Below are 25,242 nucleotides of genomic sequence, written 5' to 3'. Positions count from 1 at the left end.
AGACAGACAGATAGATACATAGATACCTAGAAGAAGGCAAACATGATAAATAGATATAGCTAGATAGGCAAATAGATGATAGATATAGATTGGCAAAGAGATATATAGTTATAGAGAGATAACTAGAAGATAGGCAAACAGATGATCTGTAGATAGATAGATAGATAGATAGATAGATAGATAGATAGATAGATAGATAGATAGATAGATAGATAGATAGATAGAAGATACAGGCAAACAAATGATAAATAGATATAAGCACATAGGCAAACCGATGATAGATATAGACAAGTAAAGAGATAGACATATAGTTATAGAGAAATAGGCAGACAGGCAGATGGATAGAAAACATTCACTAAGTGCTTTAATATCTGTTAAGCACTGTGATCATGGAATAAAAGATCCTTGAGGGCAGGGGCTGTTTTACCATTGTCTTTGTATCCCAGGGCCTGGCACATAATAGGCACTTTATAAATTCTGATTGATTGATTGATTGATTGATTGAATTGGGGTTTTTTTTAATTGATTGAATTATAAACCTGGTGTATTGCCCACCTAAGGGGACTACCCGGAGTAAACCATTTGGTAACCAGACACAGGTCTCTATCCACTGCACCACCTAGTTGCCCAATGTAAGTTTCATGAGGGCAGGGACTGTCTCTCTTGTCAGTGCTCAGCACAGTGAGCCCTTAATGATTTTTCATTCAGTCTTCATTCTTGTTCATGCTATAAATGACCCACCCACCCCAAACAATAGAGGTGTGAGTTGTTATTCTTCTAATAATGGCTTTCTCTTAGTGGTATCATGCAAGATTCCCATTCTTGCGACCCGGGTTTGATTCCTGGGTGGCGCACTTCCTTTGGTTCCAAAGGTTTGTCATGCCAGGGTGGGAGTGGGGATAAGCTCCCACTCTCCATAAAAGGCTCCAATAGTGTGCGTCTCAAATAGCCTCTGACAACCGAAACCCAACTCCTGGCATTCTTGTGGCGGAACTGTATCCACTAACAGGAGAAGGGGCGAAGGCGAGTCACTGGTGCCTTAAAACCAGTCGCTTAGGGCAGGTGGGGCTCGTTAGCCTTGGCAGGCAACCCAACTAAGGGAAGGAAATCCTGATTTTAAACCTTTGCTGCCTTGCGGCTATACCCATATATGGGAAAGGCTTCGGGAGTTAACCCCGAGGAAAAATCAGGAGTCGAGTCCCTTAGGCGGTTGGATGTTGGACATCACAGCCCTCTGGCAACTCCTGCGGCGGCAGTGGTGCCAAACTGTATTGGCTCTGCCTCTCCTTTGGATCCACCAATGTGGAGGAGAGGGAAAACCTACTGCATGGACAACAGCTTGTTTTCCATATTGATCTGCCCAGGCCAGCGCCCTGGAGAGGACACTCCAGCTATTCCTCATGGGGTAGATACAACACAGGATGTGGCAGTTACCGGTTATAAGTCACTCAGGAGCTGCAGCTCCCATATCGGACTGCACAGCCACACTGTGGCCTGTGACTCTTCAAGATGATGATCCATGGTCGTCTGAGACTGGTGGAGGCCTACTACTAATGGTTTTCTCTTTTGTTAGCTTGCTCAGTCTCCTCTGGCCCTTGCTAGGACACAGAACAAATGTCTAAGAGGATGCACACAATGAAACTTGATACTTTTGTGAATGGCCCAAGGCTGTCACCCTAGAATCAGTGTAACCAGGGTCAGAGGAGCTCAATATCCCTGGATTGGAAATGTTGTAAAAAAATATTTTTTTTTTCTTTAGCAAAAGCAACTCGTAAAAGTTATCTAAGACTTGGTGGGGGTTAAGTGCCCACATCAATTAAATCAGGCCCCAAAGGAATCAAATTATGTAAATAATTCTATAGAGGTTAAGGTTTGCAAAGAGCTTTATAAATATTATCGTGTTCTATCCTCCTAACAACACTATCTATCTACTTATATCTATTTATCATTTGTTTGCCTGTATCTTCTTTCTATCTATCTATCTATCATGTAAATGAAAATGCCACTAAGAAGTAGCCAATCTCAGATTAAATATAATAACCTTAGTCTCAGAGGACAAATGATGAGACACATTTCCCTTGCATTGATAGAAAAGTAGGGGACTATGGCTACAGAATGGTGCATCCGTTGTCAGATATGGTTGTTGTGCTACTTCATTTTGCTTAGTTGTTTTTTGTTGTAATGATGAAAGAATGTACGGGCACAGAATCCAAAAGGAAGTGATCGTGGTGTACAAAATAAAGGGAATGAATGACTAAGCGGAGGAGGAAGTTAGGGGAAACATTTTCAAGATGAGGTTTTTACTGAGGACTTTTCAATGTGGACAAACACATGCTTCAAAGTTCCATGATGCCATTGATGTGACATCTTCATTCGTGTAAATGGCAATCCACCCTCTAAGTCTTTTCCATGTCAAATGTCTTATATATGTCACCTTCTTTGAGACTTCTGGACCAAAACTCCATTCCCTGGCCACCATTCCAAATGTGTGTTTTATAAATATTATCTTGTTTTATCCTCCTAACAACACTGGTACGTAGGTGCTATTTTTATGTACGTTTAGCAGATGGGGAAACTGGGGCTGAGGGGTTAAGTAACTTCCCTAGGATTATAAAGAAAGGCTGAGGCCAGATTTGAACTCATCTTCCTCACTCCAGACCCAGGTCTCTATCCACTGCACCACCTAGTTGCCCAATGTAAGTTTCATGAGGGCAGGGACTGTCTCTCTTGTCAGTGCTCAGCACAGTGAGCCCTTAATGATTTTTCATTCAGTCTTCATTCTTGTTCATGCTATAAATGACTCACCCACCCCAAACAATAGAGGTCTTCCACTGGGTCTTTGGTGAGTTCAGAGAATAATGGTCAGACCAGGAGAAGTATGGCTGAAAAAACTGGGGCTAGTTATTCTAGAGAAATCAGGATTTAGGATAGAAAGTGAGAGTTGCCTGCAAAAAGTGGAAGGCAGACAACGGAGGAGGGATGACCAACTCTGCCTGGATCTAGACGACAGGACTAGGATTCATAAGACAAATTTAGGCTTGACATCAGTTTGGACTAGACGACATCTCCCAGGTCTGAATTATGAGTCTGTGGCTTGCCTAGTAGAGCAGAAAATCTAGGTGAATTGGCATCAGAGGATTTAAATCCTCAGTTTAAATCCCAGTTGAGCCACTTATACCCCAAGTAACCTTGGGAAAGTCACTGTGAAAGGGAATGTGCCAACATGGACAGAGCACTCTCTGATAAGTAAAGACCGGGGTTCCAATCTTGATCAAGATATTTACTAGCTCTGTAACCCTGGGCAAGTCACTTCACTTCTCTGAGACTCAGTTTCCTTATTTGTTAAAAAAAATATGAGGTGGCTCCAAGGTCCCTTCTAGCTCTAGAGCTATCTTCCCATGAACTGATACACAGGGAATTAATAGAGAATAATCAGCATAGCTACAATTGTGTAAATGAAAACGCTGCTAAGAAGTATGCTGACCTCAGATTAAATGTAATAACCAACCATCATCTCAGAGGACGAATGAATAAGCGCACTTCCCTCATATTGTCAGAAAAGTGAGAGACTATGGGTACAGAATGGTGCATACTCTGTCAGATTATGGTCACTGTACTAGTTTGTTTTTCTTAGTTGTTTTTTTTTTTTTAAATGAGGAATGTAGAGTCTAATAAGTGATCATGGTCTACAAAACGAAAGGAGTTTTTCTTTCAATTTCATGTATGACACAATTAGATCTGAAAAGAACATTTAGTACAAGCCCCTCACTTTACAGATGAGGAAACTGAGGCAGAGCTCAAGTGATTTGCACAGGGTCACACAGTGTCTGAGGTCAGATTATAAATCAGGTCTTCTTGATTCCAAGTCCACCATCCTAGCCATCACTCCACACTTTTGGGATCCCAGTGCAATTCTTGAGCTAAATATCTTCTATCTTTTAACAGAAATATATGGTAAATTTCACATAAGAAGATAATGACCATCAATGAATACCATTATAAGTTTCAAGACAGCCTCAAGTTTATGGGCATGGGAAATCATAATTATTGTGTATTCAACAAATCTCTTATTCATAAAGAGACAATTCTCTGGGTGTTATGAGACCCAAGATGATAGTGGACTGTGAATAGTTCAAATACTTCATCCATACACCACCACAGTTACTCAGAAATATAGCTTTATTATTAGAATTTCTCATAATCTAAAAACATTTTCTTTTAAAACTCTGGTAACAGTATATTCCAACTTCTCTACAACGGACTGGCCCTGCAGTAGGTTGCAAAACAGTATCTTTAAGTAACCTGAACTTAATTAAGACTTTTGTTAAGCATTAAGACTTTGTAATCCAGTTTAAAAAGAAAAGAAAGAAAGTTCAAGTCTGAACAAATAATAAAAAATAGATTGATTTGTTCAACACTGAACGTTTTCTGCCATGTACCTTTGGTGCCACCTACAAAAAGTATCGAGTTAGCCTCGAATGTCTCCTTTAATATGTATAAACTGGGGCTGGTTACCCTGGGCACAGCCCATAGAGTGACCCCTGACAGGAGCAAGCCAGGCTCCACATTTAAGATTTTTCTTCCTTGGCTAAAATAAAGAAAGAATAGATCCATGGCACCCCACATGCATGACATTTGTCCTTTTAGAGGGCTTAGAATTTAGCTGTAACTTGTTATCCTTTTTAAAAATTCTTAATGAATGTATAGAAGAGACATTATTATATGCCTGTAATACACAAAGTTCAGTTTTGTTCCCCCTAATAGCTGTAGAGAGATGAGGTCTTTCAAGCTGACCATAATGTATTAACTCTTTGATTTGTTGCTGACCCATCCATATAATAAAGCCAGGCAGGAATGTCTCAGAGCAAAGGCCAATATGGAGTCCTGTTGACTTCACTTTGTCCTTCTGTCTTTGCTCTTAAGTTTATTTACCTATCAATCAGTAATAATTATGAGAGCTGAAGTGTTGGGTAGAGTTCATGAAATGAGTTTTAGGTACAAAGACTCACAATCAGGGTTTAAAGGAATTTTCTAATTTTCTAATTCCATGTCAGAGAGTTGGCTGGGGCCAAGGCCTTTTGAGTCAGCACCAAAAGAGAAACAATCAAAAGCATAGACTTAAATCTTAGCTTGTGGATTTCTAAGATTTTTGCTGATCACCTGTCTAGGATTTAGGGGATAGTTTCATGCCAAGAGTAACCTAAAGATCTTTTAATGCTTAGTAGAGGGCTATGAGCACCTCATCTATCCAGACAACTAGCAGAAGCCCATAAGCTCAAATTAAATTTCTCCTGATGCTAACTCCAGTTCCCTTGTCCCTGGTCCCAAATTAGATTTGTAAAATTCCCTTAACTCTCATTAAGTCCCTGATTATTAGTGTAAATCTTCCCAAACCCATTTTAGGGATCCTAGCCCACAAAGCCCCACAGGATTTGTATGGGGGCTGGGGCAAAGATGCCTTCCTCTACTCCAGTAATGCTCCCTGACTATGATGCAATAAACCTAGAGACAAGAAGAAAAAGGCTAGGTAAGACCTACATCCCTGCCTTTAATAAGCAGGCCTGCCAGCAACAAAAGCACTGGTGTTTACTACTTCAGCATGCACAGAGTCACTCACTTCTCTCTACATATGTATGATACTCAGGTGACATTGTGGCACTTTGGGGGATCACTGCTCATCACCTAGAAAGAGAGGGCTATGATTTTCTCTAGATGTGGCGAAAGAAAACTGAAGCTGTTGATTGCCATTAACTCAAAGGGACACAGAGAGATAAGTGTTTCTGGCCGCTCAACCTGCAGCAAAGCATTCATTATGCTGTCATCACATCATACTCACATTACCTGACAGAAAGGAGGGCATGCAATATAGTTGAGAACTCATTGGATCAGTACAGAAATTCTAAAGTGCAATTAGGTTATGAACAGTAAGAATAAATAGTGTCTGGGGCACAACAGAGCCCCAAATAAATATCTATGTTACTTTACCAATTTTTTACAACATGACTTTCAACCTAAACAGTGATACTCATGGGCACTTTATCCACGGGACTCCTTCACAGACACAACATGAACACCCCACCTCCATAACCTCCAAGGTTGAGGGATGGCAACTTTTCACTATGACAGGTGTGAATACCGGGATGTGTAATGTGCACCAACTAGTTACAGCTCTCATCAGACTGCTTTTCCAACTCCAAATGAGGATTTCCAAATCCCCAGTGCCCAATCTCAACTCATGACTAGTCTGGTGTTTATGGCAGTAATGACCAGAGCAAAAGACCCTGACTAATGTTCATTTAGTTAGATTATCATTATAATTATATAGGTCACTTACAAATCACCCCCCCACACACACACACACAAAGACACATATCTTCCCCCTCATCCCCCCTCCCCATGAGTATTTAAAAATAAATTATTCATGTACTTGAGTCATATATACATGGACCTTGGTCTTGTGGACAAGGCTGACCTTGATCATAACTTCAGAAGGATATCAGCACTTATGAGCTCTTTGTGAGGTCTGACACTCTTACTGTGAAAAATTGATGTAAAAACCTGTTTCTGGCAGCAAGGGATGATCCCAAGGGAGCTTCCAAATGGACACACCTTAGGAGAAGTAGAAGTTACTCTCAGAGGGAGGCTCCTAGTGGAATGGAGGGGGCTGGCCTACCCTCATCAACTTCAGGATTACTTCAACAGACAGGCTAATATATTAAGCATATCAAATATTAGGTTCAAGGCAAGATTAGTGGACATACCAATCAAAAGAGTGGGGAGAAACTCTAAGGAATGAAGGACAAGGCATCCTGGGAAAAAAAAAGGGTATCAGAGAAATTCACATCCATTTTCTACGACTGAGAGGGAGCAGGCACTACCGACAGAGTGTGCGCTGTGGGGGACAAAGCCGTGCTGATATTTCTAGCATCTGCAGACCCAGGAAATGGCAATGGTGAAAAAATGCCCACTGGTCAGTGCAGTCAGGCAAACCCCGGGGACTGAGGATTCCAAGAGTTGATTCATTGGACAGTACAGCCACAGGTGACTACGGAGATGCTAGTAAGAACATGCCGGCAGCATCAGGCTATCTGGGTGCAGAATATACAGCCGTGGTAAAGGACAGAAATGAACCCAAACCAGGCTCAATGTGGGGTCAGAGGAGCTGGAAGGTACCTAAGTCCAACTGACAAGGAGAAGTGGCCTGCCCAAAGTCACACAACTCATGAGTAGCAAGGGTGAGATTTGAACCCATATTCTAGACCCCAAATCCTGTGCTTGTATCAACAAATCATGCTGCCTCTCAGCAGAACAACAAGGTTCTGAGATCCAGAAAAATATCACCCTATGACCATTGGTTTCACTTGAGGAAACTAAACAACAGCAAAACCTCAATGAACCAGAAGACTTGGGTAAATAGGGACTCTGGCAAATTGATTTATTCAAATTTATTTTTAAACTGGGAGTTGAGTAGAAATTGTAGGATTGTAGGATCAAAGATGAAGAGCTGGAAAAAACCTCAGAGACCAGCTAGTCCAGACCCCTATTTTAAAGATGGGGAAACTGAGGCCTAGGAGGTTAAGTGATTCCTATAAAGTTAGAAGGTAGTATCACTTTTTTGTTGGCCCAATCTTTCTTGTTAGAGAAAAAAATACTTTATAAAATTCACTTTTTTTCTTAGTAAATCAGGGAGTATAACTGAATATTCCACTGATGGTTAAGACTGCCTTGGGTACAGAAAATCAGTAATCACTGATTAGCACTGGATACTTAGAAGAGGGTGGGGATTAGGTGGAATGGTTAAGAGTCTTCAAGCATATACTGAGAGGAGGGGTTTGGGGCATTAATATGAGTTTGTTTGTTTTTATTTTAGTGATTTTCCTCTAAAGTGATTCGATCCTCAGAGGTGGGTAACTTAATGCTCTGGTTGATAGAGGACTAGTTAACTGAGGTTTTCCTGTTCACACAAAGTTAATCAAGGTACTACAGGATGACTGGCCAAGTGGTTCTTTGATCAAGTTGCTTTCCCTTCCCCAAAGCCCAGGACCTGCAGCTCAGTGACCCCCCACTCTCTTCAGATAATATTCACAATGGCCAGTGGCTTTTTTTTGACCATTTTGGCCTTAACGTTGACTTTCCTGGCTGCACCCAGAGGTTCGCCTTTCTTCAGAGGTCTCCAGAGTTCTCTCGGGGAATCGGCAAGGTCATGGACAAACCTCGATGACTGCGCACTCCCTCGTTCATCCTTGGCTTTCTTCAGGGAATTCCTTCCCTTTGGGTGGAAGTGGGCCTTGAGGTCAGGGTTGTGGCATGCAGGGTGTGGGCCCCCTCGGCACCTGGAGATCAGAGAGAAACATAATGAGGATCCTGCCTCAGAAAACTTTTAGGGATTTTTTTTAACACCTCAGTTCTTAAGTTGGAAAAAGTCAAAGACCATAAGCAGTTAAATAGGGGCTCCAAGTAAAATCAAGGTTTTGATGAATCAAAGAAACTCGGCCAGAATTACACAAAGTAGCAGAGAACTAAGTAAGCAAGACCAGGATAATGATTTACATAATGACCATGATAATGTAAAGCAAAATGAAACTGAAGGACTTTAGAAACTGATCAGTGCCCCAACCCAGGCACAGAGAGTGAAATTCTATCTTCTAGCAGAAAGGTGGGATACTGTATGAGCAGAAGGAAGCCTACCTTGTCAGCTGTGGCCACCACTCTGATTTGTTTCATCCAACAAATGAATTTTGCTCACTTTGTTTTTGTTTAATTGTTAAACAAAATTGCTTTGTTTCTTTCTTACAAGGTACTTTTCTACTTGATCCCTGGCAAGTGATAACAATGTAACACTTAAAGCATCCGTAAAATCTCTAAATAAATAAAGAGTTCCCAGAACTCGGTCAAGAACAGGGCCAGTGCAACAAAGTCCCTTGCAATTTTTCGCAACTAACCTAGGCACTGAGTGGTGCACATGCATTAGACTAAGGCACTGCTGCTGAGGGTGAAAGCTAACATTTTTATACAGTATTTTCAGATTTGCAAACTACCTTCATTAAACATTTTGCCTACTGAGGCTCAGAAAAGATAAGCCATTTGTCCACAGTCTCACAGCTGATATGTCACAGTTAGGACTTGAAGTCCAGTCCAAGTGCTTTTCCCTCTATCCCATGCTGCCTTTCACAGTAAGTACAATAGCAATGAGGACACTAAGAGTGTCTGAGGCAGTACAGTATCCTGAAAGAAAACTGGTTTTGATATCAGAGAACCAGGGTTTGATCCTGACTCTGCCACTTCCTGGCTATGTGACCTTGGTCAAGTCCTTTTCCCTCTCTGGGTTTCAGCTTCCTCGTCTGTTAGTGCCTTCTCTCTGTTGATTATTTCCTCTTATATATCTTACTTTGTATATATTTGTTTGCATGTTCTCTCCCCCATTAGACTGTAAGCTTCCTGGGGGTAGGAGCCTTTAGTACTCTTTGAGGGCATTGTCTTGCTTTTTTTGTATCACAGGGTGCCTGACATATAGTGGGCACTTAATGAATGTTTATTGATAGATCGATTGATGAGATGAGGAGTTTGGACTATTTGACCTTCAGGTTTCCCTTGTTTGGGAAGAAATCTTTCTGAAATCTACTTTCCTGAATAGTATACCATCTGCTAGTATAATATACCTATCACTTTTTCCTGTTTTGGACCTGTACTTTATCATCATAGTAGTTAAATGCTCCCATTGAAGTTTTAAGAAATAAGAAACATGGTGGTAAATTTCTCCCTGATCCCTTCAGTACATGCACTACATGATGGTGTCAATGTGGGTGTTCGTGTATGTCTAATTACACAGAGTTATAACTAGCTATTTTGGTGTCTGAGGGCCCTTGAGACCACTTCTGGGAAAGATATAACCTGGGAGAATGGGAAAAACTCACCGGGATTATAACCACAGGGATGGCCTTCTGTTTGAATTAATTAGCATTAGTGCTGAGCTCAGCTGTTTCTGTGTTGCAAAAGGAAGACTGTGCTTTGAGCACCCTCTAAATTTCAGCACTTGGGGCAGAGGTCTGGTTATTGGATCCTAGTTATGGCTCTGTGTAGACATATCATTTATGTGTCATAAAAAAGGATGCAACATGAAACCATGCTGTATTAAAACCCAAATTAAATGATCAAAAACATAAATATAAGTACATACAGGCATTTGGATTTCCTATTGGAGGCGATGTCTGTAAACTGAAGAAAAACAAATGAGAAAAAAAGCATTATTACTCCCCAGGTGCGCCGAACAGTTCCTCGTTTTTTTGCCTCAAAGGGACTCTGTCCACACTGAGAGGACCCCATTGGGTTGGCCACACTGCTTTCTGTGTGGGTGACTGAGAACATGATTTCTGGCTTGATGCTCTTCTTACATGGGGGTCCAGCCCAATCTCTCTCACCATGCCATGTACCCTTGCTTTGAGACTTATTTCAGAAGGTTATATCATCCCCAGCATGGAGAACTCATAGAAGAACATGGACAAAAGTTATACAGGATGAGAAGGTACAAATGGGTTGCAATCTCCACTGGTGAAGGGACTATCCCATATTGATGAGGTCATATATCCATGGAAAAAAAAATCAAAGTATAGAATCCCCAAGAATAATTCCTACAAGAAAACTGAATTTAAAGCAGAGAAAATGCCCTGTTGCGTTTCTATGGCTCTGGGTTACCTCTACAGACAATTCACTACACTTGCCATGTTCTAGGGAAAAACAGACTACAAGGCTGAGTGTCAGAAATATGGCATTCCTAAAATGAAAACGTACAAAGGCACGTGAATGCTGGGGGTAATGGCCATCTCTCATTCAGGCTGTTTTCTGTTCATCATAAATTACATAAATTGCATTGTTTGGAAGAAGATGAGTCCCATCCTTGTTAGCTCCCGATCCAGCTGGCATCATCCAATGGATGGACACAAGAGCATCGGCATTCACTCCCCTACACCCCTCCCCCAATGTCTTTATGAGGGGGCTCATTCCCACAAGCAGAGACCCATGAGTAGGAGTAAAGTGACAAGAGTGGGTCTGTCTGTATCATCCCCCTTCTCAATAAACCCCAGGGGCTCCCTACCGAGTCTAGCACCAAATAACAAGTCTTCTGATGACTAAAGTTCTCCACAACCTAGTCCCTTCCCACCTTTCTAGGCCCCCCTGAACTCAGACATCCCTCCATATATAATCCGGCTAGACTGGCCCGTGGCTGCTCCACATACACAACACTAGACCTCCTGTCCCAAGGCCTTTGAACAAACCAGATCAACTGAGACATGAGAGGGCATTGGCTCCGTCCCCCCATGCTTGGAATATAATGTGCCCCTCCCTCCCTCTACCTTTCAGAATCCTCTGCTTTCTTCAAGACTCAGCTCATTTCTTTATCACCCAGCTGCTAATGCCTTCCCTGTCAAGGTTCCCTCGTATCTACCTCGTGTGTTTTTATGTACAGGTTTATGTATGTATGCAATACACGTGTGCACATACACTCATACATGTATATAGGTATATGCATGTATGTGTGTTTATGTGCATGTAGAGAGGCATACGTTACCTACATCTTACATTGTGTGCATGTTACATACACAATGCATAAGTATATTACACAGTATGCATTGTACATGCACATAGACATACACATATGTAGGCAATACCTATCTATATTGTGTATATATGTACACACATATGTATGTGTATATACACATGATACATGTATTACAAAGAGGAGAAAGAACCAGTACCTTCCCTCAGGGAGCTTGTATTATAATGGGGCAGGGGGGAGACAACATACTCTTTTTTCTCCTTTGTATTCCCAGTGTCTAACACATAGGAGGTGCTTAATACATGTTTGCTGATGCATGGACTGACATTTGTGGTCGTGATTTCAGACCACAAATAGAGATCCCCATCTAAGGGACATCCTGTCTGCTTGGTATCTTGCACCAATCCATTCGTACATATCTTGTCTCTCCCATTAGAATGGAGGCTTCTTGAAGAGAAGGACCACTTTTGCTTTTTCCTTTGCATCTCCAGCTCTTAGTGCTTTGTCTGGAATAGAGATGCTTGTTGATTGACTGATTGACTGAAGATGAGCAAGGGAGCCTGGAGCAAAGACCACCCCCCCACCCCGGGCATGAGGTTCATACAAGCTAACTGTTAGTTGAAGAGAAGCAGCCTTGTGACACTGTAGTGTTCAGATGCCAAGGCTGCCCTCTGGCAAGATGGGCTGGTCATGCGATGAGAGGGAGGGGTCTGGTAGACAGCCTGTGTGCTTATTGATACGCTCCCACAGCCAAGAGAAATGGAGGACCATGTGGAAGGTCACATAGACGAGTCACACACAGTGGGAAATGGACAACGGACTTCCCCATCATGAGCTCACAGACGCATTTGCACGTGGGAAGCCAGGCTTTGGTTCCACAGATTCATTTGTCCGACCACCCTTGGCTTTGTGGGTCAGGATTTCACTTGGGGAGTATACCAAAAGAAGAAAGTTTGATAAATATGGAGGAATATGCATCAGGAGGAATGGCAGAGATCACAGCCTTCTGATTCCTTCCGTTATCTGTCCGTCATTTTGTCGGCATAGGTGTGCCTTCCCTAATTGGGGAACTCACCACCTCTCAAGGCAGCCTACTCCAGTTTGGCTTCACTATAACTGTTCAGAAGTTCTTCCTGACATCCAACCTAAAACTGCCTTCCTCTGTAACTCCACTCCCCACCCTTGGGTCTCGCTGAACAAGTTTAAACATTCTTCCATGTGTCTGTCCCTCCCCTTTGTCATTTCTTCTCCAGGCTCCATCTCCATCTTCAGATGATCAATGAATCAATCAAAAGCATTTTAGTAAGCTCCTACTATGTTGCCAGGCACTGGGGACATGGCACAAATCACCAGGCAAAATCACCAGGAACCTGTCCCTCAAGAAGCTTACCCGAAAGACAGTGTGCACATACATAAGTGTACACAAATATATTAGAAAACACAAGGTAATTTTGAGGGGCAAAGGCATTACCAGTTTCTTTTGTTTTGGTTGGAGGGTGAAGATAAGGAAAGACTTCAAAACTCAGTTCCTTCAACTGGGTCCTTATAGAGCATGATCTCAGGCACTTTACTACCTCAGAGTTGCCCTTATCTGGCTGTTCTTAATGGAAAGCATACAATCGGCACCTAATAAATGCTTGAATTGAATGAATGAATGAGAATCAGGGCCTTTGACAACCCAGGAAATCTCATGGAGCAATCTCAGACATCAGAGACTTCAGAAGAAACAAGGTCCCTCTTTTTTTAAAAGGACTCGAAAATGAATACGAATCCTTATTTCAAACAAAATCTACCCAGTTATTCCAAGACATTCCATCTGAACAGCTCTGATGTGAGCAGATGGGCGATTAGGTCACTCCTGCCATTTATAACTCCGCAGCATTTTCAGAGGCAAGGAGGAAATGTCCGAGTAAACACATTACATTTTTAGAACAGTCAGGTGAAAAGAACAATGGGGGCTCAGAGGAGACTCCAAGGAACAGAGAAATGGAGAGCAGAAAAGCTCATCTGCAGGCTACAAAAGACTGGAGGAAGGATGCCCAGCCCAAAGTTTCACTTAAGGGTAAAGTTTGGCCACTTGGAGGGAAAGAGAAGACATAGATTATAGAAAGATTCCATATTGCTCATGATTTGGATTTTAATGCAGGTCAGGGGCGGGGAGGTTAGATTGGAGAGAAATTAATTTAGAACTGCCCAGATACTGGCATCCCTCAGCATGATCTATTTGCTAGCCATCATATGGGGAGAGCCAAGAGAGATGTCTTCGAGGGGTTCTGAATAACAAGACTGATACCTTTGGCCTCCAGCGATCACGTTAAGGCAAAAACGTGTCTATTTCAAAGGGAGACTGAAGGGAATAAATGCTCAAAGGGGTGATTGGCCAAAGCTGAGTTTACAAAAAAAAATTGCTGGGGTGGCTATTCCAAGAAATAAATGCCTCCTGCTTTGCATGGCTTGGAAATCTACCTCCTCCAATGATGTTCATTCACATCCAGCCAAGCAGGATTTCTCACTGCCTGTGGGGCACACTCAGCTCATGCCTGCTTACCTTTCTGACCCCTCCCTTTCCCTGGATTAATCTAGGGTTATTTTCTGTGGGTTAATCTTGGCTCCTCAACCAGATGATAAGCTTTTTGAGGTGGGGCCATTTCTTAAACTTTGTTCTTCCCATTCTCAACATTCCCCACCCCCACATGGGCATGGGGCAGGATGCTAATGGTTAGATATTATGCCTCTTTGGGTATCCATTATATGCTTGCTTCCTGCCCTCCCAAGTCTCTATTCCAGATGTCCCTGATTTCTCAAGAATTCCCCTTCCCTGGCTCCACCTCTTGGATCCTCCAACTTCCTTCTAGGCTCAGTTAGTGTACCATCTTCTCCAAGAGGCCATCTCTGATTTTCCTATTGCTTCTTCTCCTCCCCATCCCCATAGATTTGTATTTATCTAGTCTATGAGCACTGCTTACTTATTTGTGGATGCGTATGTTGATTCTCCAGCTTCTGGAGGTCAGAGATGCTTTGCATGTTGGTCTTTTCTATGCCTAGTGGCCCTAGCACAGTGCCTGGCATACAGTAGATGCTTGATGAATGTTGACTTGAATTTTGAGGCATCATCACTGCAGGATTAATCCACTTTTGTTTGTTTGAGGTTTTTTGAGGCAATTGGGGTTAAGTGACTTGCCCAGGGTCACACAGCTAGTGTCAAGTGTCTGAGGCCGGATTTGAACTCAGGTATTCCTGACTTCAGGGCTGATGCTCTATCCACTGCTCCACCTAGCTGCCCTGATTAATCCACTTTTATGTGAAATTATGAGTATATGGGAGAACCAGGGGTAGAGGATGGAATGGAGGGAAGGCTACAAAGAGATTTAACTCACCCACAGGCTTTGGGTTAATAGAGAGAACTTGAGTGGGCTCTAATAAATGATCAGAATTGTCCCCATGATGCACTACTGTTCAGTCCTTCCAGAATTCTCATCTGTTTCTTGTTCACAATCAAAGAGGAGTGATGAGCTGGGCGAGGTGAGGAACATGGTGGGGAAGGGAATGAGGATGACCCTGGGACTCACCAAGTGCTCACTGGTAGCCTTGCCATGGCCTGAGACCTGCTGGCTTTGATAATACTCTAGCTGCTTCTCAGCTAAGTCGACCCGTTGTAACAGGTTCTCGATGAAATTCTGTAGTCTGGCTTTTCCCTGGACTTCCTTCTCGGCGGCCGCTTCAAGAAATGGTTGAACGTGACAACTTCTCTGTAAGGCAAAAATGGCAGAAGAGAGAACAGAGAAATTTGACAAAGTAAATGCTACAGTATCTACCCCGTGGCCTGGTATTTAAAGTCCATCATAAGCTGACTCAAACCTATGTGTTCCCTGTAGGTGACATTTCCTTCCTACCTTCGTGTCTTTGTACAGGCTGTCGTCCAGACATCCCCACCTCTAGGATGTAATACAAACTCCTCCATTTGACATTTAAAGGCCTTCACAGCCTGCCTGCAGCCTACCTTTCCAGATTTATTAGACGTCACTCCCCTTCATGCCTTTTTCAGTCCAGCCAAGTAGCCTCATTGCTTTTTCTCACATACAAAATTCTACCTCGGTTTGTGTTGTTGTTCAGTTGTTTTTCAGTCCTGTCTGGGGTTTTCTTGGCAAAGATACTGGAGTGGTTCACCATTTCCTTTGCCATTTTCCTCTGCCTACCTCAGTTTACTCATATGTCAAATACAAGAATTGGACTAGACTTTATAATAAGGATCTCTTTTCGAAATGGGTTGGGCTCTTTGGAGCTAACAAACACAACACACAAAGCTGGTTGATTAGCAAGTTGGCCTGGGGTCATCTAGGACCAGGGAACAGGCCAGGCAAGTGAAGAACCTGATCCTCCTTAATTCATACCACCTGGGACTTCTGAAGCTTGCAATACTGCAGCCTGGAAACAGTGCCCCACTTTAAGGAGCTAAAAGTCAAGTAAAAGACGTGGGTTGGAGTGCACGGCTGTCGAGGCTCCTTCCAACTGTGGCTCTACAACTTCTCAGTTCCCATGGGTATCATATGGGATTCCACGATTCTATTGGACAGGCTGAGTCAAATAAACGAATAGATTCTCTGAGTTGTACTTACAAGGACACCAAGTTCCAAACCCTCATAAGTGCACCCAAAAGGGCCCAGTTGTTATCCTTCTCTAGTCTTGCTACACGGTTTGGAACTCGAGAAGACGTCACTGTTTGACAACTTAATCGGTGCATGTCCATTTAAGTACTGGAGGCATATTTTTAATCCTGTATTATTTTTTTTTTGCGGCCAAGGTCATTTAAAACAACACCTAAACATTCATAAGAATATACCTTCCAGGGGGCAGCTAGGTGGCATAGTGGATAAAGCACCAGCCATGGATTCAGGAGGACCTGAGTTCAAATTTAGCCTCAGACACTTGACACTTACTAGCTGTGTGACTTTGGGCAAGTCACTTATCCCCGCCCCACCCCCCCACACACAAAATAATATACCTTCCAATTGTAAAGCGTTGTGCCATCCAATAGAAAGAGCTCCTCTTACTCTCACTCAGGCAATTATCTTCTACCCTGTTTCACCCGACTTTGCAAGGGAGCAAATCCTATACCTGTCTGTTCTCCTCAGACACAGTGGCTCAAATGATATACCTGTTGCCCAAGCTGTACTTTTGACAAAAAAGAGTAATGAAACACATCTTGGTTGGAGAGGTTAATAATCCCTGGTGTAGGCATTCTAGATAGTAACAATGTCCCCAAAAGTCACTGAACTGAGCATGCTCTTTGACCTATTGATACCACCAAAGAGATCAAGGTAAAGTCTTTTGGGACAAAAATTTTTAATACACATCTTTTTGTAGTGGCAGAGAATTGGAAACTAAGAAGGTGCCCATCAATTAAAAGTTGGGTGAATAAATGAGGATATGTGGATGTAATAGAATACTGATGTACCATAAGAAATTATGGAAAGGATAAGTTCAGAGAAACCTGAGAAAACTTGTATGAACTGATAAACAGTGAAGTGAGCAGAACCAGGACAATTTATACAAAACAATGTTGTAAAGACAACAACTCGAACAGACTTAAGGCCTACGATCAAGGTAATGATGATGATTCCAGAAGATCCATGATGAAACATGGTACCCTCCCTCCAGAACAAGAGGGCATGGACTCTGGCCATAGGAGGAGAAGACATTGTTGGACATGGGTGATGTAGGACGTTGTTTTGCCTGCTTATGAGTATTTGTTACAAAGGTTTGCAGTTTTCTCTTTTCTTTTCTTTCCTTTTCTTTTCTTTTCTATTGGGAGGGAAGGAGAAAAAATAAAGGCTTAATTGAAATTGTAAAAAATTAAAGAGAGAAGTAAATAATGCTTTGGATATTATTTTAGTTACTTTTAAAATTTTGACCTATAATTTCTTCCAAGTGAGGAATCCCTGGTGTGGGTGTAAAAAGTCTCCACAGATACAGAACAAGTCATCTGTGACTTTTGGTATTAGAGAGCCACAAAATAGTATAGAGGTTAAATGATTTTCCCAGAGCCACCAAGTCAGTACATGTCAGAGGCAAGATTTGAACCCAGGTCTTTCCAACTTCAAGGCTGGCCCTTGAATTCTTGACTCTGGAAAAGTACAATCCATATCAAGAGCCTCTATGATAGGTCTAAAGAAAGGTGTGTGAACACAGCCTTATTTAGGACGGGGGTGAGGCTGATTTGTTTTTTAATAACAAATGCTAGGCAGCTAGGTGGCACAGTGGATAGAGCACCGGCCCTGGATTCAGGAGGACCTGAGTTCAGGTCCAGACTCAGACATTTGACACTTACTAGCTGTGTGACCCTGGGCAAGTCACTTAACCCTCATTGCCCCACAAAAAACCAAAAACAAATTAAAAAAAACAAATGCTAATTTTACACAGTGCTTTAAGGTTGCAAAGTGCTTTATAAATTTTATCTCATTTTATACTCACAACAACTGTGGGAGGGAGGTGCTCTTATTATCTCTATTTTACAGATAGATAAACTGAGGCAGTTAAGTTACTTGCTCAGGATCATAAGCTAATAGATATCCGAGGGTGTATTTGAACTCTTCTTTCTGACTCCAGGTGCAGTGGTCTGTCTATCAGTATTCTGCCTAGAAGTCACTGATACCCACCAACTCATGGTACCTGTTGTCAGAAACTTTTTCATAGATTTCATACGGTCACAGATATTGAGCTAGAAGGGAGTTTGGAGGCCTTCTAGATCAATCACCCCATTTTCAGGTGAGGAAACTGAAGCCCTGGAAGGAGTGAAATTAACCAATGTCACACAGAACTGAAAGTCAAACTCAGGTCCACCAAGCTACCAATCCCTCCCCTGCCCTGGCCCCCCATTAATGCTCTATACCCCGGCTTCTTCCTAGCTTTCCTTTTTGGGCAGCTAGGTGGAACAGCAAATAGAGTCCCAGGCCTGAAGTCAGGAAAACTCATCTTCCTGAGTTCAAATTCGGACTCAGACACTTACTAACTGTGTGACCCTGGGCAAGTCACTTAACCCTGTTTACCTCGGTTTCCTCATCTGTAAAATGAGCTGGAAAAAGAAACAGCAAATCACTCCAGTATCTTTGCCAAGAAAACCACAAATGGAGTCATGATACAACTGAAAATGACTGAACAAGAATAAGCTATAAACACTGTTGTTGTTTGTCACCCTAGCACTTTGCACAATGCTCTGCACACAGTAAGTGCTTAATAAATGCTTCTTGATTGATGGATTGCTCCTGCCATCTTTGATTCCCCAAGGCAAGGCTTTTCTTTTCAAAGTCACATTTTTCAGCAGTTTGTATCCTTTGTTTTTCACTTACAGGCAAATTCTCAGATATATTTAACAAGCCACCCTGGGGATGCTGGTTATTTCTATCATTTGTCCCCCAGAGGTCTTCCTTGCTTGCTGCCACTATAGAGACGCTGAATGGATAGACCTGTTCTCATCCAATCTTCTCTAATCATTTCATCTTCTTTCCCTGTTCAACAACTTTCCTCAATTTCAAGGCTTCCTTATTGATATTGGTTTTCCTTCTCCCACCTGCCTCATTCCGCTTCATCCTAGGCTCTTCTTTGAAATATATACTACCTGGAGTGAGGAAGACCTGAGTTCAATCCTGCAGCACCTCAATTAGTCAGAAAATGCTTATTAGGGGAGCAGTAACAAATAGCATCACTGTTTTCTGACACCTGAGAGATTTTACTCTTTCATTCACTTGTTCGTTTATTCATTCAATCAATTAGGCGCCTGCTGAGTACAGCTCTGTTCTAGGCACCAAGAAGAGAAAGAAGGATTGATTTAAAGGGGAAAAGATCACAAAACCAACTAATCCAACCCCATCATTTGACAAATGAAGATTACTGAAGCTTCGGGGAGCTAAATCTCTTGCCTAAGGTCACAAAGGGAGCGATCAACAGAAGCAGGATTTAACCTCACCACACTGTCAGGGAAGAAACAAGAATGTCTGTCTTTGTGGAGATTCAAATCTAACTGGGGCAGTTGGGGTGGAGTGGAGGTGGGGTGGGAGGGAGATGAAGCAGAATGAGCAGTGTACCTAGAGCCTCAGAGTCAGGAGAGACCCAGTTACCAATCTTATCTCTAACACTTAGCAGGTTTGTGACCACGGGCCAGTAAGTCAATGCCCGGTTCAAATGTCAGTTTCCTTTTGAGTAAAATTGAGGGTGAGAGCCCCTGCCCCGAAGGGCTGTTGTGTGTGATTCAAACAAAAGCCCATCTATGAAGTGCTTCACAAGCCCCGAAGTAGCCCCTGGTGTCAGTGATGACTCAAGCCCATAATTCCTCTGGCAAGACCATGTCCTGAAAACATTCTAGAGAAGAACCCCCAAAGTGCTGTCTCTTCAAAATCTCCAGAGCAATATTGTAGGTAATTATAAAAACAAAAACCAGGAAACTACAAGTGTCCAACAATGGGTAGATAAATTGTGACACATTAATGGAACAGAAAAGAGTAACAAAAGCTGACCCTTCTGGACACTTTCTGAGTGCTTCTGGGCAAATAAGTTCTTTTCTCTCAACCTCAGTTTCTTCCTCTGTAAAATGGAGACAGAGACAATATTCAGAAGCAGATTTTTAAGGAACAGAGTAACAAAGAGAGAGGATGATAGAAGAAAACAGAATAGAGGGAAATGTACAGTTAAAAATCGTAACTGGGAATGGGAATGGGATGAATAAAAGGGAAGCAGATAGAATCCATCAGAAACCAGAATCCAACAATATGTTGTTTACAAGAAACATATTTGAAACAGAGAGATACACACAAAGTTAAAAATAAGGGGCTAGAGCAGAATAAGCTTCAAATCTGTCAGTGAGTTCAGGGGTAATAACTCCCCAAGCATGTAAAGTAAAAAAGGCATGGGTGACAGTCAAATCAAAAGAGATAAGAAGCTAAAATGTATCATAAATAATGAAGTAATATCAATACTAAACATATATGTACCAAATGGCATAAGATCCAAATTCTTAAAGGAAAAATTAAATGTTGAAAAGGTAGAAGTAGATGACAAAACTATATTAATGGGGAACCTCGACTTTTCCCTCTCAGAGCTAGATAAATCTAGCCATAAGATACATCATAAAGAAATTAAGGAGGTAAGTGGAATTTTAGAAAAAATAGATATGATAGGCCTCTGGAGAAAACTGAATGGGAACAGAAAGGGATATACCATTTTTTCTTGGTTATATATGGCACCTTAACAAAAACTGACTCTGTATTACAGCATAAAAACTTCGCAAACAAATGTATAAAAGTAGAAATTAAATGTATTCTTTTCAGATCATAATGCAATAAAAACTATATTCAATAAAGGACCAGGGAAACAGATTAAAAATTAATTGGAAACTAAATAATCTAATCCTACAGAACAAGTAGGTCAAAGAACAAATAATAAAAACAATCAATAATTTCATTAAAGAAGATAATGTAATGATTGGAATGACGCCACCTGCTGAAGACTTACTGTAGAAAAGCTCCGCAATGAAGTGAAGGTCTTTGAGGGCAAGACTAGGAGTCTTTTCTTTGGCGTCAGGAAGTGACGTCTGCTTGTGGGAGGAAGAAGGGAAAAGCCTGGCGCTCTGACTGGAACTTTTTCCTGAGGACTCTGGTGGAGAAGGGAACTAGAAATGCACTCTCCCTTTAATAGATAGATGAATCTAGGCCTTTCTCTCTCTCTTTACCAAATTCTTATTCTCCTTAATAAATGCTTAAAAGTCTAACTCTTGCTAAAGCTTATAATTTATTGGCGACCACTCCTTAGATATTTTAGACAGACTAGCTAGAATTTTAGCCTTAACAATAACAACAATGAAATAACATACCAAAATTTGTAGGACGCATTCAAGGTAGTACTTAGGGGAAAATTTATATCTCTAAAATTGTATATCAATAAAATAGAGAAAGAGCAGATTAATTACAAGTGTAACTTTAAAAAAAACTAGAAAATGAACAAATTAAAAAAGTCCATTAAGCACCAAAATGAAAATCTGGGAAATCAAAGGAGAGATTAATAAAATTGAAAGTAAAAAATTGAATAAATAAAACTAGGAGCAAATTTTATTTTAAAAAACCTATTGGGGCAGCTAGGTGGTGCAGTGGATAAAGCACTGGCCCTGAATTCAGGAGGACCTGAGTTCAAATCCGGATTCAGACACTTGACACTTACTAGCTGTGTGACCCTGGGCAAGTCACTTAACCCTCACTGCCCTGCCAAAACAAACAAACAACAACAACAAAAAAAAACCCTACAAATAGCTAAATTTATCAATTTGGTTTTTTAAAGAAGGAAGAAAACCAAATTACCAGTATCAAAATTGAAAAGACTGAATGTACCATCAATGAAGATGAAATTAAATACAGCTAGATGAGTAAGGAAGAGCTATCTCCAATGCTAGCTAGGTGGTTTAGGGGATAGAGCACTGGGCCTATAGTCAAACAGTGCTAGCAATGTTCACAAAGAATAAGTGCCAAAGGTAAGATTTTCCTTTCTACTTAACCTTTAGAACAGGAATATCTTAAAAGTGAAAATGAAAATTCCCTTAGCATTCAGCACCTAGTTCCTATGCAGATGGACATTAAGTGCAGAAAACCATTTCCTGACCTCTTACCACATTCATTTGGTTAAAAAAAAACAGAGTCAGGGTGACCTGGGTTCAAATCTTGCCTCTGGAATTTATTTATTTATTTGTTTGTTTGTTTTTTCATTCATTCATTCATTTATTTTTTTTATTTTTTGTGGGGCAATGAGGGTTAAGTGACTCGCCCAGGGTCACAGAGCTAGTGTCAAGTGTCTGAGGCCAGATTTGAAATCAGGTTCTCCTGAATTCAGGGCCAGTGCTTTATTCACTGTACCAGCTAGCTACTCCCCTCTGACATTTATTTTTGTATTAGTTGGGTGACCATCGACAGGCCATATAACCTTCTTAAACCTCAGTTTCTTCATCTGTAAACTGGGAATAATAATCCCTTAAGCTTCTTTCTGCCTGACAGAGGCTTAAATGAAATAAAGTAAACAAAGCAGCCATGGGCTTTCAAACATGACATATGTTAGTTCCACTCCCATACCTTAATAGCCCTGGAATCTCATCAGGGAGAGCAGACATCTCTCCAACACTACCCCAAGGCCCACACAAGCCTTTCTGGATTCCACCATTGGTGTTCAGCCCCCCCAAATGACTTTGCATTTACTTATCTGGGTACATATTGTGTTCTCCCTGATCCCCAAGGAATGCAAGCATTTATTAAAGGGCCACTATGGGCCAGGGATTGTGGCAATCACTGGGAATAACAAAGAAAGAAACCAAAAAACAAAACCAACAAACAAAAAATCCAGTTCTTGCTCTCAAAGTTGTTTTCTTTTAAACAGAAAAGCACCTTAAAAATATTCAGCAGCAAACACAAAGGATGCATAGAATGAGACCTATTCATCACAGTTTTGTTACTCCCTTATAACATTTAACACAGCCTTTAAAAACCACACCTAGGTCCACATTTTCTTATGCAGGCCTCTTTCTTGTTCTTTAGATAGTAAATGTGTTGGCTGAGGATTGCTGAATTCCCCAAAATATATTTTTTAAAAGAACGAAAAGTCTGTGGTGGGTGGGGCCCCTTCATTTTTTGCCTTGTCTCTCCACTGCCAAGTATGCTATTAGATAGGTGGCCCTGGATGGATGCTGTTGAACTGAACTGAATACATACCACAGCCTTCCATGGCTGCCGACTGTGGGTAACTTCTGCCTGTGGTCTCTTCTGTTGTAGCCTTCCTACCTTTTCTTGCTATCTGGAAGAGAGCAGTGGACCATGTGGAATGCCCACAATTTAGTCTCCCTCTCACCACTAGGTCCCTAGGTTGATTATTCAGACAATATCAGAGACAGTGTGACACAGTGGTTAGAGAACCAGCCTGGGAAACAGAACACCCTGGATCCAAGTCCTGTTTCTAACACCTATCGGCAGTGTGACCCTGGACAAGTCACCTAACTTTACAGGGCCCCTGGAACTCTCTATGACAGTAAGTTACAGAGCAGGTATCAACCTGTATCAGTTGTTCCCTAGAGTACCTCATACCAATTAAATCATAGGTTCAGACCAAAAATAAAAGAACAAATCATTCAGTTAGGGACTCCCACCCCGCAAAAATCCCTCTTCTCTTTTTATACTAAACTTTGTTAGCTTGCCCCTCACCTCCCTGTAACTAACACATATACACACACATACACAAACATATAAATGGACAAATTAAATAACCACCAAAGTATTTCCAACCTCTTCTGACCCACAGGTTCAAAAACTCGAAACTTAAAAAAAAAATAGGAGAAATCCTGGAGATCAAAATGAATCTGTTTACTGATCACCCAAGTCCTCAGACAGTGGTGAGTTTGGTCACACACTGAAGCTGACTCCTCCCTGGACAATGGAAAGCTGCCACCAAGCTGGTGGCCTCCTCAAGATGGCTAAAAAGAACTGGGGCTCTTGGCCAGTGACCCCTCATAGGGAACAAGTGAATCGTGCACCCTCTTTGTTGATCAGGTTCCAGAAATTCCCTCCGACCCAGAACAATTCTGAAACAAGTCCCACCCCTTTTTTCAGTCAAGTCTGACACTTTAGATCTACCACACTTGTTTGAGGCTGTGCCAAGACGGATCAGATGCAAGATGGAGTTGACGACGCACAATGCTGCCCCATTTGTATAAATACCAGTTAGGAAGAAATAAATACCAGCCCTGCCCAACCAGAGGGGAAGCCAATTAAAAGTGAGATCACTTTTATCACCCTGCTCCCCTGATAGTTACTCTCCACGGGCAGGCAGGCAGGCAGGTCATACCTGCTTCTGTCTTAAACTGATAGGGTATAAATCCAAACTAATTAAGCAGAGAGGGGGATTGGGTGAAACAAGCAAGCTACTCTGTCCAACATTCCCCTGTCTACTCCAGACCCACATGAGCCTGGGTCAGATTACAAAGGAGGGTTTAGTGCTGGGTCCTGGCAGCCGGCCCAGTGATGGAGGCAGAGGACCTGACATGGTGCAGGCAGATACTCTGTGGCCCCATTTGGGGTTTTCTTGGCAAAGACACTGGAGGGGTTTAGTGGGGGATGACTGCGTCTAAAAGAGCCTGGTTCATCATCCTATAATGTGACTGGGTATTGACTGCTGTGAGGATGGCAGTTTAAAGTACTTGTCAGAAAATGAGGGCAATAGCACAACCCAGTCTTCTTTTAAAGTTTCACCTGATGGCCCCACTATTTCTCAACACCTCCGGCATCTACCAGTATCTTCTTCCTCCTCCATCTCTTTCAAAGCATCAGTGAAGGCCATTCTGAAATGAACCAGGCTCAGAATCCCAATTGAGTGCTGGGATAGCAGAGCCAAGGGTCAGCCTCATGGGCTTCTCTGCTCTTCTTCACACTGGGCATTCCACCTCCTGGATCCAGGTGTTTACCCAGGCTGTCCTCGGGCCAGAATGCTCTCCCCTTCATCCTTTGAACCCTTTGTTTCTTCCAAAGCTCAGCTTGGGTGCATGTCCTACTTATGGGAGCTTTTCCTGCTCCCCACCCCCAGCTATTAGCACCCTCCCTCCTAAAACTATCTGGAATTTAATTTGTGTATGTGTGTGCATATCTATTTATCCATCCATCCATCCATCCATC

At 42.0% G+C, this 25,242-nt stretch overlaps 1 protein-coding gene across 1 annotated transcript in view; it reads right to left on the bottom strand.

Moving 5' to 3' along the window:
• Positions 1–7,578: 7,578 nt before the first annotated feature.
• ZNF365 (zinc finger protein 365) overlaps positions 7,579–25,242 on the bottom strand; it is a 29,625-nt gene continuing 11,961 nt past the window's right edge. Inside the window, 4 exon segments of the mRNA XM_043983981.1 lie at positions 7,579–8,333; positions 10,178–10,215; positions 15,124–15,278; positions 15,281–15,303. Of these exon segments, the coding sequence (XP_043839916.1) occupies positions 8,072–8,333; positions 10,178–10,215; positions 15,124–15,278; positions 15,281–15,303 (478 nt within the window). The 3' untranslated portion in view covers positions 7,579–8,071.

This window comes from Dromiciops gliroides, chromosome 2 (assembly GCF_019393635.1).
Source record: "Dromiciops gliroides isolate mDroGli1 chromosome 2, mDroGli1.pri, whole genome shotgun sequence".
NCBI classification, from domain to species: domain Eukaryota; kingdom Metazoa; phylum Chordata; class Mammalia; order Microbiotheria; family Microbiotheriidae; genus Dromiciops; species Dromiciops gliroides.
This window is presented reverse-complemented; position numbering and strand designations above follow the sequence as displayed.